We start from the raw sequence: 13,639 nt of genomic DNA, 5'->3' as shown, positions 1-13,639 counted from the left end.
CCTGGGCATGATGTTCAAAGTGAAAACCCCTCATGCGGGGGCATACCAACTCAGAGATACAGGATAGTGTTGGATTACCACAGGGGTGTATGTTAAAATCACCAGAAACCAAAAGATTATGTATGATGGGGCCAAAGGATTGTCTTATGATTGCTCCCAAGGTGGTAATATTACAGGCATAATGAGGACAGGCCACCGAATTATAAAAATTGATAATTCCCCATCTGATGTCCCCCTTTTTGGCGACAATGCCAGAATTCCAGGGTTTATAGTTGGCATAACCTGAATCTGACAATCGACAGCCACAGATATGTATACAACTAGACCACCCTTTGGTCTTCCACTCACAGAGGGAATGGCTGGGACAAAAAAAGCCTTGTAACCTTCCAGAAATAAATCGCAATCCACTGACCATGTTTCTTGGAAGCTAATTACCGAGAATTGCTTCACAAATCGCACCCACAGTGATCTTGAAGCTTATTAGCCAGCCCTGCAATATGCCAAGATAAAACATTATTGGGTCTCTCACCTGGGGGCCTCACAACTACCTCAGCTGGGGACTGGATAAAAGTAGCAGGCTCCAGCTCGGAGGGTGTGAAGATCCTTAGTCAACCACAATCCTCCAACCCGGTTACATTAAAACTAGAAAAGACCCTTATATTAGCATTAAAAGTGCAGAGTGCATATATGTTATTTAGCAGCAGTAATGATGAAGACGTTTAGACAATATAATGACACTAAAGTGCAGCGTGCGTTACAGGGCCCTGGTTTAAAAGACAAAGTCTGGGCCCAGCATTCCCATTGAGACGAGTTCAATATAGGGGGGTTTAGCCACACCTAGTCCGTTAGATCATAGTGCATGGGGGTTGTGCTGATGGCGGTGTAACACAAATACTGCCAGCAGGTTCAAATGATGGTAACAAAAGGAAACACACAGTACCTGATAGCAAACTCCAGATGCTAGACAAGAGCCCACAGCCTCAGGTGAAAGGGGGGTGGTCCTGCCCTGCCTCTTCCTGGCAATGATGGGCAAGGACCAACTCACCACCCCTAAACACCATCTATCCGTGAACCACTCACAACCCTAAGACACCATCCATCCAAGCCTCCTAAACAACGTCTCACTATGCCTAAACTCCAGTCATTCCTGACCCCTAAACACCACCCATACCTGAACCCTAAAAGCACTTTCTACCCCTAAACTCCACCCATCCCAGAACCTAAAAGGCCCTCACCACACTTAAATTACACCTATGTCTGACCCCCTAAACTCCACCCATCCCTGAACCCTAAACCTCCTCACTACCCCTAAACTCCATCTGTCCCTGAAACATAAAACCTCTTTCTACGCCTAAACCCCACCAGCCTCAGAATCCTCAAAACCCCTCAACTCCACAAATCCCTGAACTCTAACAAACACTCACCACCCCAACCACCACCCATCCCTCAACACTCTTTCTACATCTAATCTCCACCCATCCCTGACCAATAAAACTATTTAACACCCCTAACCCATACCAGAGCCCTAAAAACCCTCACCACCCTAAACTCCACCCACCCCTAACTCTTAAAAAGACCTCACTGCCCCTAAAATTAAAATGATTTTTCCCTTAGAATTGTTTCCTTTTTCCTTTTTGATTTAGTTGTATTTTCTTAAAACTAGATTTCTATGATTTGATACCCCCGTTTTTGTTTTTCCATTGGTTCCCATACATGTAGAAGGAGGCCCCAGGAAACTGACTTGTTGTAGTTCTCTGAAAACAGAGGGACTTTTTCCCACATCCTGTCAACATTACTATCTTTCGCAAATCTCTAGAAACGTATATGTTCTCCTCCTCTAAACATCTTAGGTAGGCCTAAGCAAAAGGACACCCTGCTCCTGCATAACCATGCAGTCAATCAATTTGCTCATTCATTCAAACTCTGGCTTCATCAGAAGGGCCATACCACTTGAACACTATTACAGTTGGAGCACGTCACACCACTTGAGAAATTAAACTGTTTGCTTTGTTACCAAGCTGCAATTTGTCTACCTCATATGAGGATCTTACTGAACAAGACCAGGCCTTTTGGTAGCAAGAAAGCATTAGTAACCTGGTGACAGCATGAGAAAAGTATAGCAAACTGATTGAGTATGAGAATCTAGGTAATATTACAAAGGGATATTTCCTCTGCTTCCTGCCTGAGCATAACATTTTGTCACATCTGATGTCCAGTGTTGATTCTGATGGCTATGGTTTTCATTACAATGACGGGTCAAATTGTATTTGTATCAGGTCCCATGTGTGATGTGTGTTTATTTTTTCACACTAGATTATCTCACAGATGTTTAAAGTTTGTTTCTCACACAACTGTATCACAGTCAAACGTTTCCAAAACCTTTAAAAAAAATGGAAGCAACTACTGATCACCTCATAGAGAAAACAGAATAGCATTTTATATCAAAGAGACAATATCATTTAAAATATATTGATTGGATACCAATGTTATCGTCATTGTCTCAAGCTCAAACTTTCTCTGCTAAATTGGATTCTTAACGTTTCACACGCCTTCAATAATAAATACATTAATTTCTGCTTTAGCTGCTCAGATTTTTATTTCCTAAGAAATTCTGCTTTGTGTTATGCATGGAAACTCTCTATGCTGCTCTCAATAAACAACAATCATTGTGTTGGAATAACCAAATGTGCATACAGACCTTTAAGAAAATTTCACATCACCAAGGTTATTGTGACCATCTACCCTCAAGAATCTCTACTGTGTCTTGGAAATCTTTGATCTTGTAAATGGGGTTGCAATTATCCTCTTACCTTTGATCGGTATGTTTTGACCATCTTTAGCCTTCGAAGAAGCTCTTCTTTCTCTTGAACCTTCTTCATGAGTTTTCTCTTCTCCTCTAAGAGATCTCGGAGGTTAACATCAGTCCCCAAGGAAATATTATGTGGAGAATTCAACGTTCGGATTGTGGGCCTAAGGGAAGGCTGGTCTTGTTGAGTGGGAGCGTCGTCAGATTTTTCAGCAATGCTTTCTTGAAGAGATGAAGGGCACTTATTTACCAAAAACACATCCTCAGAAGCTGCAGTGTCAGTTTCTTCACAGTCCACTTTTAGACGTTTTGCCACATTAGTTAATGAACTAAACGAGCGTCGTGTTTTCTTCAGCCGTTCTCTTAAAGCTGCACTCATAGGCTAAGGAAAACAAAAGTTAATAGAATTCCTCAGCAAAACTCAGGTCTTTATATACTTGGTGTGCATCTTTACTGAAAAGTAGGTTCAGGGGTAGAAAGAGAGAGGGACATCATTGGCCTTTATTATGGCTTTTCTGCAATGAAAACTTCTCTGTGTGTGAATGCTTGAAAGGAAGAGTGAACAAGATAGAGGGCTACATGGATAGAAAGTATGACTGATGGGAATTTGAGGACAGTGATAACTTACAATTTGAGATAGCTTTGAACCTAGTACAGAACGTACTATTCTTTGAGATGGGGTGGAAAGTTTTACTGTTTGATTCTCATTACTATCAAAGCAAGCTAAAATCATTATAATCCCAAACCAGATTAAACAGGACTTTGGCATGTTTACACAGGTTTGGTCTAAGGTCGCAAAACCAATATCGCCTTCAGAGGATTCTCAATTGCGACTTCCCAAAGACTCACACAGACCACTCCCTCATCCTTGAAGGAAGGTGTTAAGCCACCCACACCCTCTGCATGAGTCTTTATTGAGACTAATCAGTGCGCACAAACCCTACGCCCATACTCACAGGGCTAAGATGGAAGGCAGGGGGAATCAACCCACTTTCAGTGACCCCTGTAATGAGAAAACCCAGAACAAGAAGACAACAGGCAGATTTCCTTAAAACCCAGCAACATCAACAAGTTACATGACTAAAGAACACTGTGTAAAAATAGTCTTACATAAGTAGTCCCAAAGCCAAAGTAATATTTGTATTTCCTTCCATTATCCCTGGGACTTTTGCTGTTTTGTCTGCTGAATTAAGAGGAAACTTTTGAGGAGGTAATTTGCTACAAATTCGGAGGTACCGTGTTGATGATCTTTTCTGCTGCACAGTGATGTGCACACTTTGAGCCTGCATCTTTACAGCGATGTGCACACTAAAACTCTGCAGGTCTTAATTCTACAGTGATGTGCACACAAAGACTCTATTTTTTTGTTTTAGTTCATTTTAAGTTTTGTTTTTTTCTTCCTTTTTCTCTTCTGTTATCTAATGTTCTAGTGTTTTAACCCCTTTAGTGCTGCGAACGTCCAACGGTCGTCACATGCACTACCTCGCTAGTGCTGCGCACGACCGTTGGACGTCCGAATCCCGTTAGCGCAATCGAACGTCCGCACTGGGGCGGAATGTTCGACGCGCTAAACGGGTTAAAGTGTGCTTTATTTTAGTGTTTGTACACTATGGCTGATTCACAAGTAGGCAATCCACCTGCTATTTTCTTACAGGTACCTGATAAGCCACCACTGTTACGAAAAAAGTGGTTCAAGACTTTTGAAAATTATTTACTCGCTATTGATGGTAGTGATTTTTAAGCATGTAGGAAGAAAGCTATTTTATTTCGTTTTTTAGGAACGGCAACTATTGAAATTTTGGAAAATCTTCCTCCAATTCTTGCACCGAGTGGTGAAGGTGACGGGTGGGATGTTTTTAAAGAGGCCATTTCCAGACTTGAAAAGCAGTTTGTGGATGAACCGAATGCTATGATCGAAAGACACAGCTTTCATAAAAGGAAGCAATTTTCAGAGGAATCAGTAGAGGAGTATGTAGCAGCTTTAAGAGTGCTAGCTGCCAACTGCGAATTTGGTGCAAATGTTGATAATTGTATAAGAGACCAATTTGTTTTTCATTGTGACTCCAAGAAAATTCAAGAAAGACTTTTAGCATGTCGCAATCCGATTTTAGCTGAAGTTTTAGATTTAGCTAAGGGGATTGAGAGATCCATTCAGTCTGCTAAAGTGTTAACGGCTGAAGGGTCTGCTTCATCTTCCTCCCCTGTGTGTGCTGTTCAGGCTACGAAGAAAGTTGTAAAAACTGAAAGTTTTAAAAATGGTAAACTTAGTTGTTTTAGATGTGGTTCCAAGGCTCATTTAGCAAATTGTGCAGAGTGTCCTGCTTTGAAGAGGTAATGCAACACATGCAATAAGTATGGGCATTTTCAGAGTGTTTGTAAAGCTTCAAGGTTTGTGTGTAAACCATCTGTTAATACTGTGAATGAGATTTGTGACAATGTGGAGAATTTACTTCTCACCGTGTATAATCCTTCTGTTAACTTTAGGGTCAACAATATTGGCTCTGGGTTTAAAGCACCTCTTGGTGAGGTTCACATTGGAAAAGTAGGTTTGGAAGTGATGGCGGACTCTGGTCCTCCCATTCCCATCATTTCTGATGAGTTCTTTTATTGCAATTGGTCTAAAGTCAAATTGGAGAAAATGGATATCAATCCTAAGGCTTTCGATGATTTTGAAATTGATATGGTGGGATATTTTTAGGAAAATTTGGGAGTTCCAAGGACGTAATGTTTTCACCAAAATGTATGTTGCCAAGAAGGGAAAGAACATTGTGGGGTGGTATGATTTGGGTAAGTTTGAAATTATTCTTTGCCCTGGCCCTGACTGTCCCATCAGGTTGAGGGATTTGTCTGTGAGTTCTGTGTGCTTACAGAATTTGGAAGATGAAAGTATTATTGCCAAACATAACGCAGCTTTTCAAGACAAGGTGAGGGAAGTAAAAGGTTTCACTGATATCATCAAGCGTAAAACGAATGCTGTTCCTGTGCAACATAAAGTTTGCATGGTATCTTTGGGTGTTCGCCAAATGTTAAAATCCCATTTAGAAACGTTGTGTGCGGATGGCATTATTGAATCCACTGATAGCTCTGAGTGGGTTTCAGCCATTGAGGTTGTGTGTTGACCGTAAGTCTTTAAATAAAAATATAATTATTAATACTCATCCCTTACCAATAGTTCAGCAGTTGCTGGCTGCTGTCAATGGTGCAAAGTTTTTTTTCTCAAATCCGCCTATCATCAGATGGTTTTGGACAAGAAATCCAGAGATCTCACTGCTTTTGCGACACCTTTTGGTCTTTAGAGATTTTTAAGAATGCCATGCGTCTTTCAAAAGCTAGTTGAAGGAGTAGTTTCTTACCTGTAACTCCAGTTCTGTAGTAGGGGTATCTCTGTGATAGTCATAATCTGTGAATAGTCCCACCCAGGTGTGGGGACCCCGGATCAATCAAAATAGTCTCTTAAGTTGTCTTCTTCTGCAGTCCTGCATGGACACTTAAGAGAAAATGAAAGACAAATAATGCAGCCTGCCATTAACAAGGCTACATTGGCCAGCACTTCATCCTGAAGTGTGAAAGGATAGCCAAATAATATATATACTTACACATTTTACAGAGTTTCACACATAGAGAAACTCCCTTTCACAAAAATCCTTTGGCATGATAGAGAGGAAGGGTTGGACAGACAAGCCCCATAGGCTGCCATTATGTGTCTGGAAAAGGGATACCATGCCTTTAAGGAACCCTCCAGAGACCCTCGGTATCCCATGATGCACAGCCAAAGGCAAGTTACTTTCAGTTCTTTTTGAAGGTCTCTTAAAGCCAAGCCTGTAGCATCCAGGAAAAACGTTTCTTCCACCGGGGAGGAGGGTTGGTCGCTTATGACTATCACAGAGATACTCCTACTACAGAACTGGAGTTACAGGTAAGAAACTACTCCTTCTGTAGTAGGGGATCGCTGTGTAGTCATAATCTGTGAATAGAATGGCAAGCCCATCCCTAACAACCAAACCCAGCAGTGGAAGAAACCTAGAAGAAAAATCCTTACTGAGCAAATAAATTCCTTAGCGAAGCCTGCCCAACTTGCGCACCTGTCCTGGCATCAGAATCCAGGCAGTAATGTTTAGCAAAGGTGTGGACAGATTTCCACGTAGCCGCCCTACAGATGTCTGCAATGGGAACGTAAAGTAGCAAAGCCAATGTAGCCGCTTTGCCCCTAGTTGAATAAGCCTTAGGCTTACCCCCTAGACTCTTGTTAGCCTTCTGGTAACATAGTTGTATACAGGACACAATCCACCTAGATATGGACTGTTTGGAGGTGGCAAGACCAGTCCTGACTTAACCGTAATTAACAAACAACTGATCTGACCTACGTATGTCTTTGGTCTTATCTAAGTACAATTTCAACACCCGTCTCACATCAAGCGAATGAAGGGACCTCTCCGCCAGAAAGGAAGGATGTTGAAAAAACATAGGTAAAGTGATCGTCTGGTTGACATGGAAATCCGATATCACTTTAGGGAGAAACTTAGGGTGAGTCCTCATGACAACCTTGTAAACATAAAATACAGTATAGAGCTCCTGACAACACAGAGCCTGAATCTCACTCACCCTGCGAACCGATGGTATAGCCACAAGGAAAGCCACCTTCCAGGACAAAGGCTGTAAAAAGCCTTATGAATAGGCTCAAAAGGCTCCTTCATCAACCTTGACATCACCACATTCAGCTCCCACGAAGGCGAAGAACGCCTAACGAGGGGAAATACCTTCTTCAAACCCTCCAAAAAATCTTTAATTATAGGTATTTGGAAAAAGGATGTTTGTGAAGGGCATTTCCTATACACAGTTAATGCTGCGAGGTGAACCTTAATAGAATGGAAATTAAGGCCAGATTTAGCTAAATGCAGTAGGTATGGAAGGATGACATCTTCCTTGCAGGAGGTAGGGTCAGCATTCTTGGACGTGCACCAAATGCAGAACCTCTTCCACTTGTAGGTGTAGGAGGTCCTGGTGGACGGTCTCTTAGCCTCCTTGGGTATTTCCATGCACTTGTCAGGCAGGTTCAAGTGTCCATACTGCACTATCTCAGAAGCCATGCTGCCAAACTCAACGATGAGAGTTTGGGGTACACCATCTGCCCCCAAACTTCGTGAGAAGTTCCAGCCAACATGGAAGCCGCAGATGGGGCTGGAGAGACCGGTGTAGCAAGTCGGTGAACCACCACTGCCGAAGCCACTTCGGAGCAATGAGGATCATCCGGGCCCTGGATTGGGACAGCTTGATCAGCACTGCTGGAATCAGGGGAATGGGCGGAAAAGCATACAGAAAGCTGTTCGACCAGCTGATCCACAGTGCATTCCCCAGAGTCCCCGGTTGGTAAAACCTGGAGGCGAAGTCTCGGCACTTGCTGTTGTCGGTGGTGGCGAACAGATCTATGTCTGGAGTGCCCCATCTTGCGAAGATGTCTTCTAACACCTCGTCGTTTAAGACCCACTTGTGGTTTTCCTGAACGAGCCTGCTGAGTGCGTCTGCCTGAGCATTCTGCACACCTGGTAGATGGGTAGCCGTTATCGTCAGTCCCCTGGCTAGCAGCCAGTGCCAGATCGCTTACGCTTCCTGAGACAGTGTGCGTGATCTTGAGTCCCCTGGTTGTTGAGGTAATACATTGTGGTCGTGTTGTCTGTACAAGCAGGGAGCCGGTCCGGAAGGACGAATGAAAGGCTTTCAGCGCCAAATGAACAGCTCTGAGTTCCAGAAAATTGATGTGAACCGTGGATTCCGCCTGGGACCACGTTCCTTGGATCTGTAGATGGTCGGAATGGGCTCCCCAGCCCTGGAGAGAAGCATCCGTCACAATGGTCTGTATGGGAATGTCCTTGTGGAATGAAACCCCCTTCAGGAGATTCTCTGCTTAACACCACCACTTCAGGGACTGCCGAGCGTGTTGAGACAGTCGGATCCTGTCCTCCCAGCTCCCTCGTTTCTGGTCCCATTAATCCTCCAGACATTCCTGCAGCGGTCTCATGTGGAGGCGTGCATGTGGTGTGAGGAAGATGCAAGAAGCCATCGACCCAAGGAGAGAAGACAATGTCCTCAATGTCGTTGATGGAACGGACATGAGAGTCTGAGCCTTCCGAAGGATCGATAAGAGTTGCTCCTCCGAAGGGCACAGGCTTGCTCTGAGAGTATCAATGTAGGCTCCCAAGTACTGCAGACACTGAACAGGAGTCGGGACAGACTTGGACATGTTGATGTGCAGACCCAGTTGGTTCAACAGAACAGCCATCCTGTTGAAATGCAATTGTGCTTCCTGGAAGGTGGAGGCTTTGATCAACCAGCCGTCCAGGTACGGGTAGACAAACACCTTGTTCTTCCTGAGGTGCGCTGCCACCACTGCCATGCATTTCGAAAACGTCGTGGGTGCAGACTTCAGACCAAACGGAAGTACGATGTACTGATAGTGATTTGTGCCGATTAGGAAGCGCAGGAACTTACGATGTTTCTGTGCAATGGCACATGGAAATACGCGTCCTGCAGATCTATTGCGCAAAGCCATTCTCCTCGACACAGCTGAGGATAAATCTGGTGCAAGGACAGCATGCAAAATTTTTCTCTGCGAATCCATTTGCTTGCTTGTCGCAAATCCAGAATGGGCCTGAACTCGTTTTTGTCCTTTTTGCGCACAAGAAAGAACCTGTAGTATAGACCCTTTCCCCTTTGAGACAAAGGGACGTCTTATATCGCCCTTTTTCTTAACAGGGTATCCGCCTCCGCTTTGAGTTCGCGCAGAAGGTATTGTGAGCGAACAGGTGGAATAGCTGCAGGAGGGCTCTGAAAACGTAGACTGTATCCATTGCAAACAATATTCAGCACCCACTTGTCCTGAGTAATTTTCTCCACTCTGCCAGGTAATTCTGAATGCTTCCCTTCATCGGAGTGGGTAACAGAAGAGGGGGAAGTAATCCCTCAGGGCTTAGACCCAGCCGGGCCCTTATTCCCCAATGTGGACTGCTGGTTACCTCTGCCCCTCTGACGCTTCTGGAAGGGCTGCCTCTGATATTGCTGTTGCTGCTGTTGCCCAGCTTGGCGACCATGCCCGCGCTGGAACCGCTGGGAGGAGTAGCGCCGTTGGTAGGGACGGAAAGTCTTCAGCTGTTCCTTTGACATTTCTCCAAGCCCACAGCCTTGAGTGTCTCAACTTACGCCTTCATGCGGGCCATTTCCTCATCCGCATGGGTCCTGAAGAGCGTGGAACCCGAAAAGGGCAGGTTGGCAATCCGCTGTTGTGCCTCCGATTTCAGGGGGGTAAGTCACAAACAGGAATTGCGTCTCAAATTAACCCTGTGACAGTACCCATGAGCCCCCAGGAGAGAGGTGTCTGCAGGCGCACTGATGATTTTATTGGAAACCATCATGCCTTCATTTAAGATCTCTTGGAAATCCTCCTTGTCCGGAGGGACCGTGGATGATGGGGCTATAGAATGTTGCTTCTTGGCCACTACCACAATGATCGAAACAGGGGTAGGATCCGTTTTCAGTAATGCAGGATCCGAATCTGGGGACCTGTACTTCTTCTGAAGCCTGGATAGAGCAGACTTCAACAAGGCAGGCGTTAGGAACAGTTCCATGGCCGGTTCCTCCAAACCTGGCACCAAAGGCAGCAACTGACGAGAGAGGTGCTTCCGTTGCAGTGTTTCGAAGATGACAGAGGTGGACGGGGTAGGCAAAGTCAGTGCGATCCCCAGTTCCTCTGCTCCCCTCAACAGCACGTCCTGAAACGTAGCGATATCATCAACTGGCGAAACCTTTGTAGGCGGAGAGTCCGACAATGTAGGTGAGTACTTCCTGCCACTAGAAGAGTCCGTGTCCCTTGTGTACCTGGACCACGACCTCTCTCTGCGGCGATGATGTTGTGATCTAGTAGAAGATCTGAGCCCACCGCAAGAGCGGTGTCTCGACCGGGCCCTTGGTCTTCTGGGCCCAGCCGGAACAACCGGCACAGGCGGTTGCGGAAGAGGTGGTGGCTGAGCCGGAATCAGAGGCCGAGGCGGAGGTGGAGGCGAAGGAGGAGGTGGAGGAGGCGCAGGTGTCCTAGGCCGTGAGGGTGAGTAGGTCCTGGAGTATTCCGAATCTGGAGACCGAATTACTCTCCTCTTCTTACGAGCAGGCCTTGAGGAGGGTGCTCTGGAGGTTGAATCCCCTGATGAGGAGCACTGACGCGACCGGGGACTCTCCAATGTGGAAATGCTAATCACAGAGGACGAACATCCACTTGACGCTGTCCTGGACGTCGACTTTCTCCTCGACGTCGACTTCTTCCTTGACGTCGACCTTCCCCTCGATGTCCACCTTCTCTTTGACGTCGACCTTCTCTTTGACGTCGACCTTCTCTTCGACGTCGATTGTGTCGACCTTCTTCTCGACGCTGACCTTAGTGTCGACATTGACGGCGAACTGCAGTGTCGCCTCGACAGAGAGCGCCGATGTCTTCGGGACTCAGCACGACGATGGTGTGTCGCATCGTCTGTGAAGTCCTTGACGTTGACCTCATCCAAGGTCTCAACGTCCTTCTCCTCGACGCCGAACGTCAACGTCGTTTCGACCCAGAGCCATGGGTCGACGGGGAGCATATCGTCGTCATACCTCTCGACACCGGCGTCGTAGCCATCGACATCGACCGAGACCGGTGCCATTTCTGGTCCTTCTCTTAACTGGGGAGCCACCCAGAGTCTGATGAGAGGGCAGAGGACGAAGAAAGAGTCCCTCCATGCCCAGAGGTCCCACCTGCATCCTGATGTCTTCTCGGCTCCAGGCCTTGAAGATGGATCTTCTCCCTGCCACGCAGGGTCCTCCTGGAGAAAGAATGGCAAATATCACAGGAGTCAGGCACATGCGTAGATGGAAGACAGAGTATGCATACTCTGTGAGGGTCTGACTTGGCCTTCTTCCTACCACACTCAGGGCACTTGTCAAATAATGCTGGTATTTCGACAAGATATAGGTGGTTTGGCTGCTCAAAAAAGACAGCAAATGGAAGAGAAAGGCCCCAGGTGTCGAGTGAAACACTAAATATCACAAAAAAGCTCCAAGAATTTAAGTTATACCAATAAAGGTAGAGCTCAATGCTCCAGGGTCCTGCTAGCAGTATATATATATATATATATATATATATATATTTTTTTTTTTTTTTATTTGGCTATCCTTTTTCACTTCAGGATGAAGTGCTGGCCAATGTAGCCTTGTTAATGTCAGGCTGCATTATTTGTCTTTCATTTTCTCTTAAGTGTCTATGCAGGACTGCAGAAGAAGACAACTTAAGAGACTATTTTGATTGCTCCGGGGTCCCCACACATGGGTGGGAATATTCACAGATTATGACTATACACAGAGATCCCCTACTGCAGAAACTTTATTTCAGTGGTTAAAAGGGGTTCAGGCCTTTCAGGACAACATCCTTATTTTTGCTAAAATCAGTGTTGAACACAACAATTTATTGGATGCTATTTTATGCATTTTGGAAAACAGAGCCATGACAGTTAGTAAGGCGAAGTGCAAGTTTTTGGTGGATGAAATTGACTATTTGGGGCATAGAATCACCAGTGAAGGTATTTTTCCCAAGGCTGATCTTGTCAATACGTTAGTTATGCAAGCTCCTAGTCTTAACACGTTATGCGAGTGCTATTGGCTTGGGTTCTGTTTTCACTCAGTTTGCGGGTGGCAAGGAAAGGGTAATTTCATTTATTTCCAGAGCCATTTCCAGACCTGAGTTACACTATAGCACTATATAGAAAGAACCACTGGCTTCTGTCTGGGTGGCTGAAAAGTTCAAGAATATTTTGTGGGGCTGACCTTTTGTTTTGGTCACTGACCAAAAACCCTTAGTATACATGATGGATGGTGTTCGTTCAGGGAATGTTTCTTCTAGACCTTCGTCTAGACTTATCAGGCTTATAGCCAGGCTCCAAGAATTAAATTTTCAGATTAGACACATTTCTGGTGGCAAAAATCGAACGGCTGATAGCTTATCTAGATTGCCTCCTACAGAGAGCGGAGATGTTTCTGTAACAGATCAGCATGAATGTGTGGTTGCTATGGTCGATGTTCTTAGTTTGTGCAATCCTGTTATCTCAGAGAGTAAGTGGTTAAGCCTGGTGGTTAACGATGAAGGTCTGCTCAAAGTTAAGCAATATGTTGTGAATGGTTGGCCACCTAGCAGAAATTTTGATCCGGAACTGCATATTTCTGAGCAAGTTTCCAGTGAATTGTCTATTGAGAATGACATTCTGATGAGACAGGATTTATTTGTTCCTACCATCGGTATCAGAGGTAAGCTTGTTGAGTTGTCACTTTCTGGGCATCCTGGTGTGTCCAATACAAAAAAAGAATCTTGGGCAGAATTACTGGTGGCCTGGGATGGATGCTTGTGTGGAAGTCCATGTTGACAATTTTAAAGTTTGTGTTCTTTCTGATAAGCATTGGAAAGTTTCTGCTGAACCTTTAAGTCTGCGTGAAGCTCCACAGACACCTTGGGAGAAGATTTCTATTGATTTTTCGTGTCAGTTTGATTATTTGGGCAGACTTAACAGATTTGTAATTGTTGTTGTGGATCATTTTTCTAAATGGATTTACTACACTTTTGTGGAGCATCCCAACACGGAGGAAGTTATCAATTTTTGGATTATATTTTTCGTGTGGAGGGTCCTCCTAGAATTTTGATATCTGACAATGGTGTACAATTCGTTTCTTACAAAATGTCGTTTTTGAAGAAATGTTGTATTGTTTCAGAGAGCACCTTTGTATTGCCCTAAAGCCAATGGCTAAATTGAGAGGCTAACAGATTAT

The 13,639-nt window shown here is 44.9% G+C and overlaps 1 protein-coding gene across 3 annotated transcripts in view; it reads right to left on the bottom strand.

Annotated features, from left to right (window-relative positions):
* Positions 1–13,639, bottom strand: part of SFR1 (SWI5 dependent homologous recombination repair protein 1) — a 155,226-nt gene that overhangs the window by 47,757 nt on the left and 93,830 nt on the right. For all 3 annotated transcript variants that reach the window (XM_086922744.1, XM_086922742.1, XM_086922743.1), the window contains exon 3: positions 2,811–3,188. In XM_086922744.1, the coding sequence (XP_086778870.1) occupies positions 2,811–3,188 (378 nt within the window). The remainder of the gene's footprint in view (positions 1–2,810; positions 3,189–13,639) is intronic.

This window comes from Lissotriton vulgaris, chromosome 5, assembly GCF_964263255.1.
Source record: "Lissotriton vulgaris chromosome 5, aLisVul1.2, whole genome shotgun sequence".
In the NCBI taxonomy this organism is placed as follows: Eukaryota; Metazoa; Chordata; class Amphibia; order Caudata; family Salamandridae; genus Lissotriton; species Lissotriton vulgaris.
Note: the sequence above shows the minus strand (reverse complement) of the source record. Positions and strands in the feature narration are given on the sequence as shown.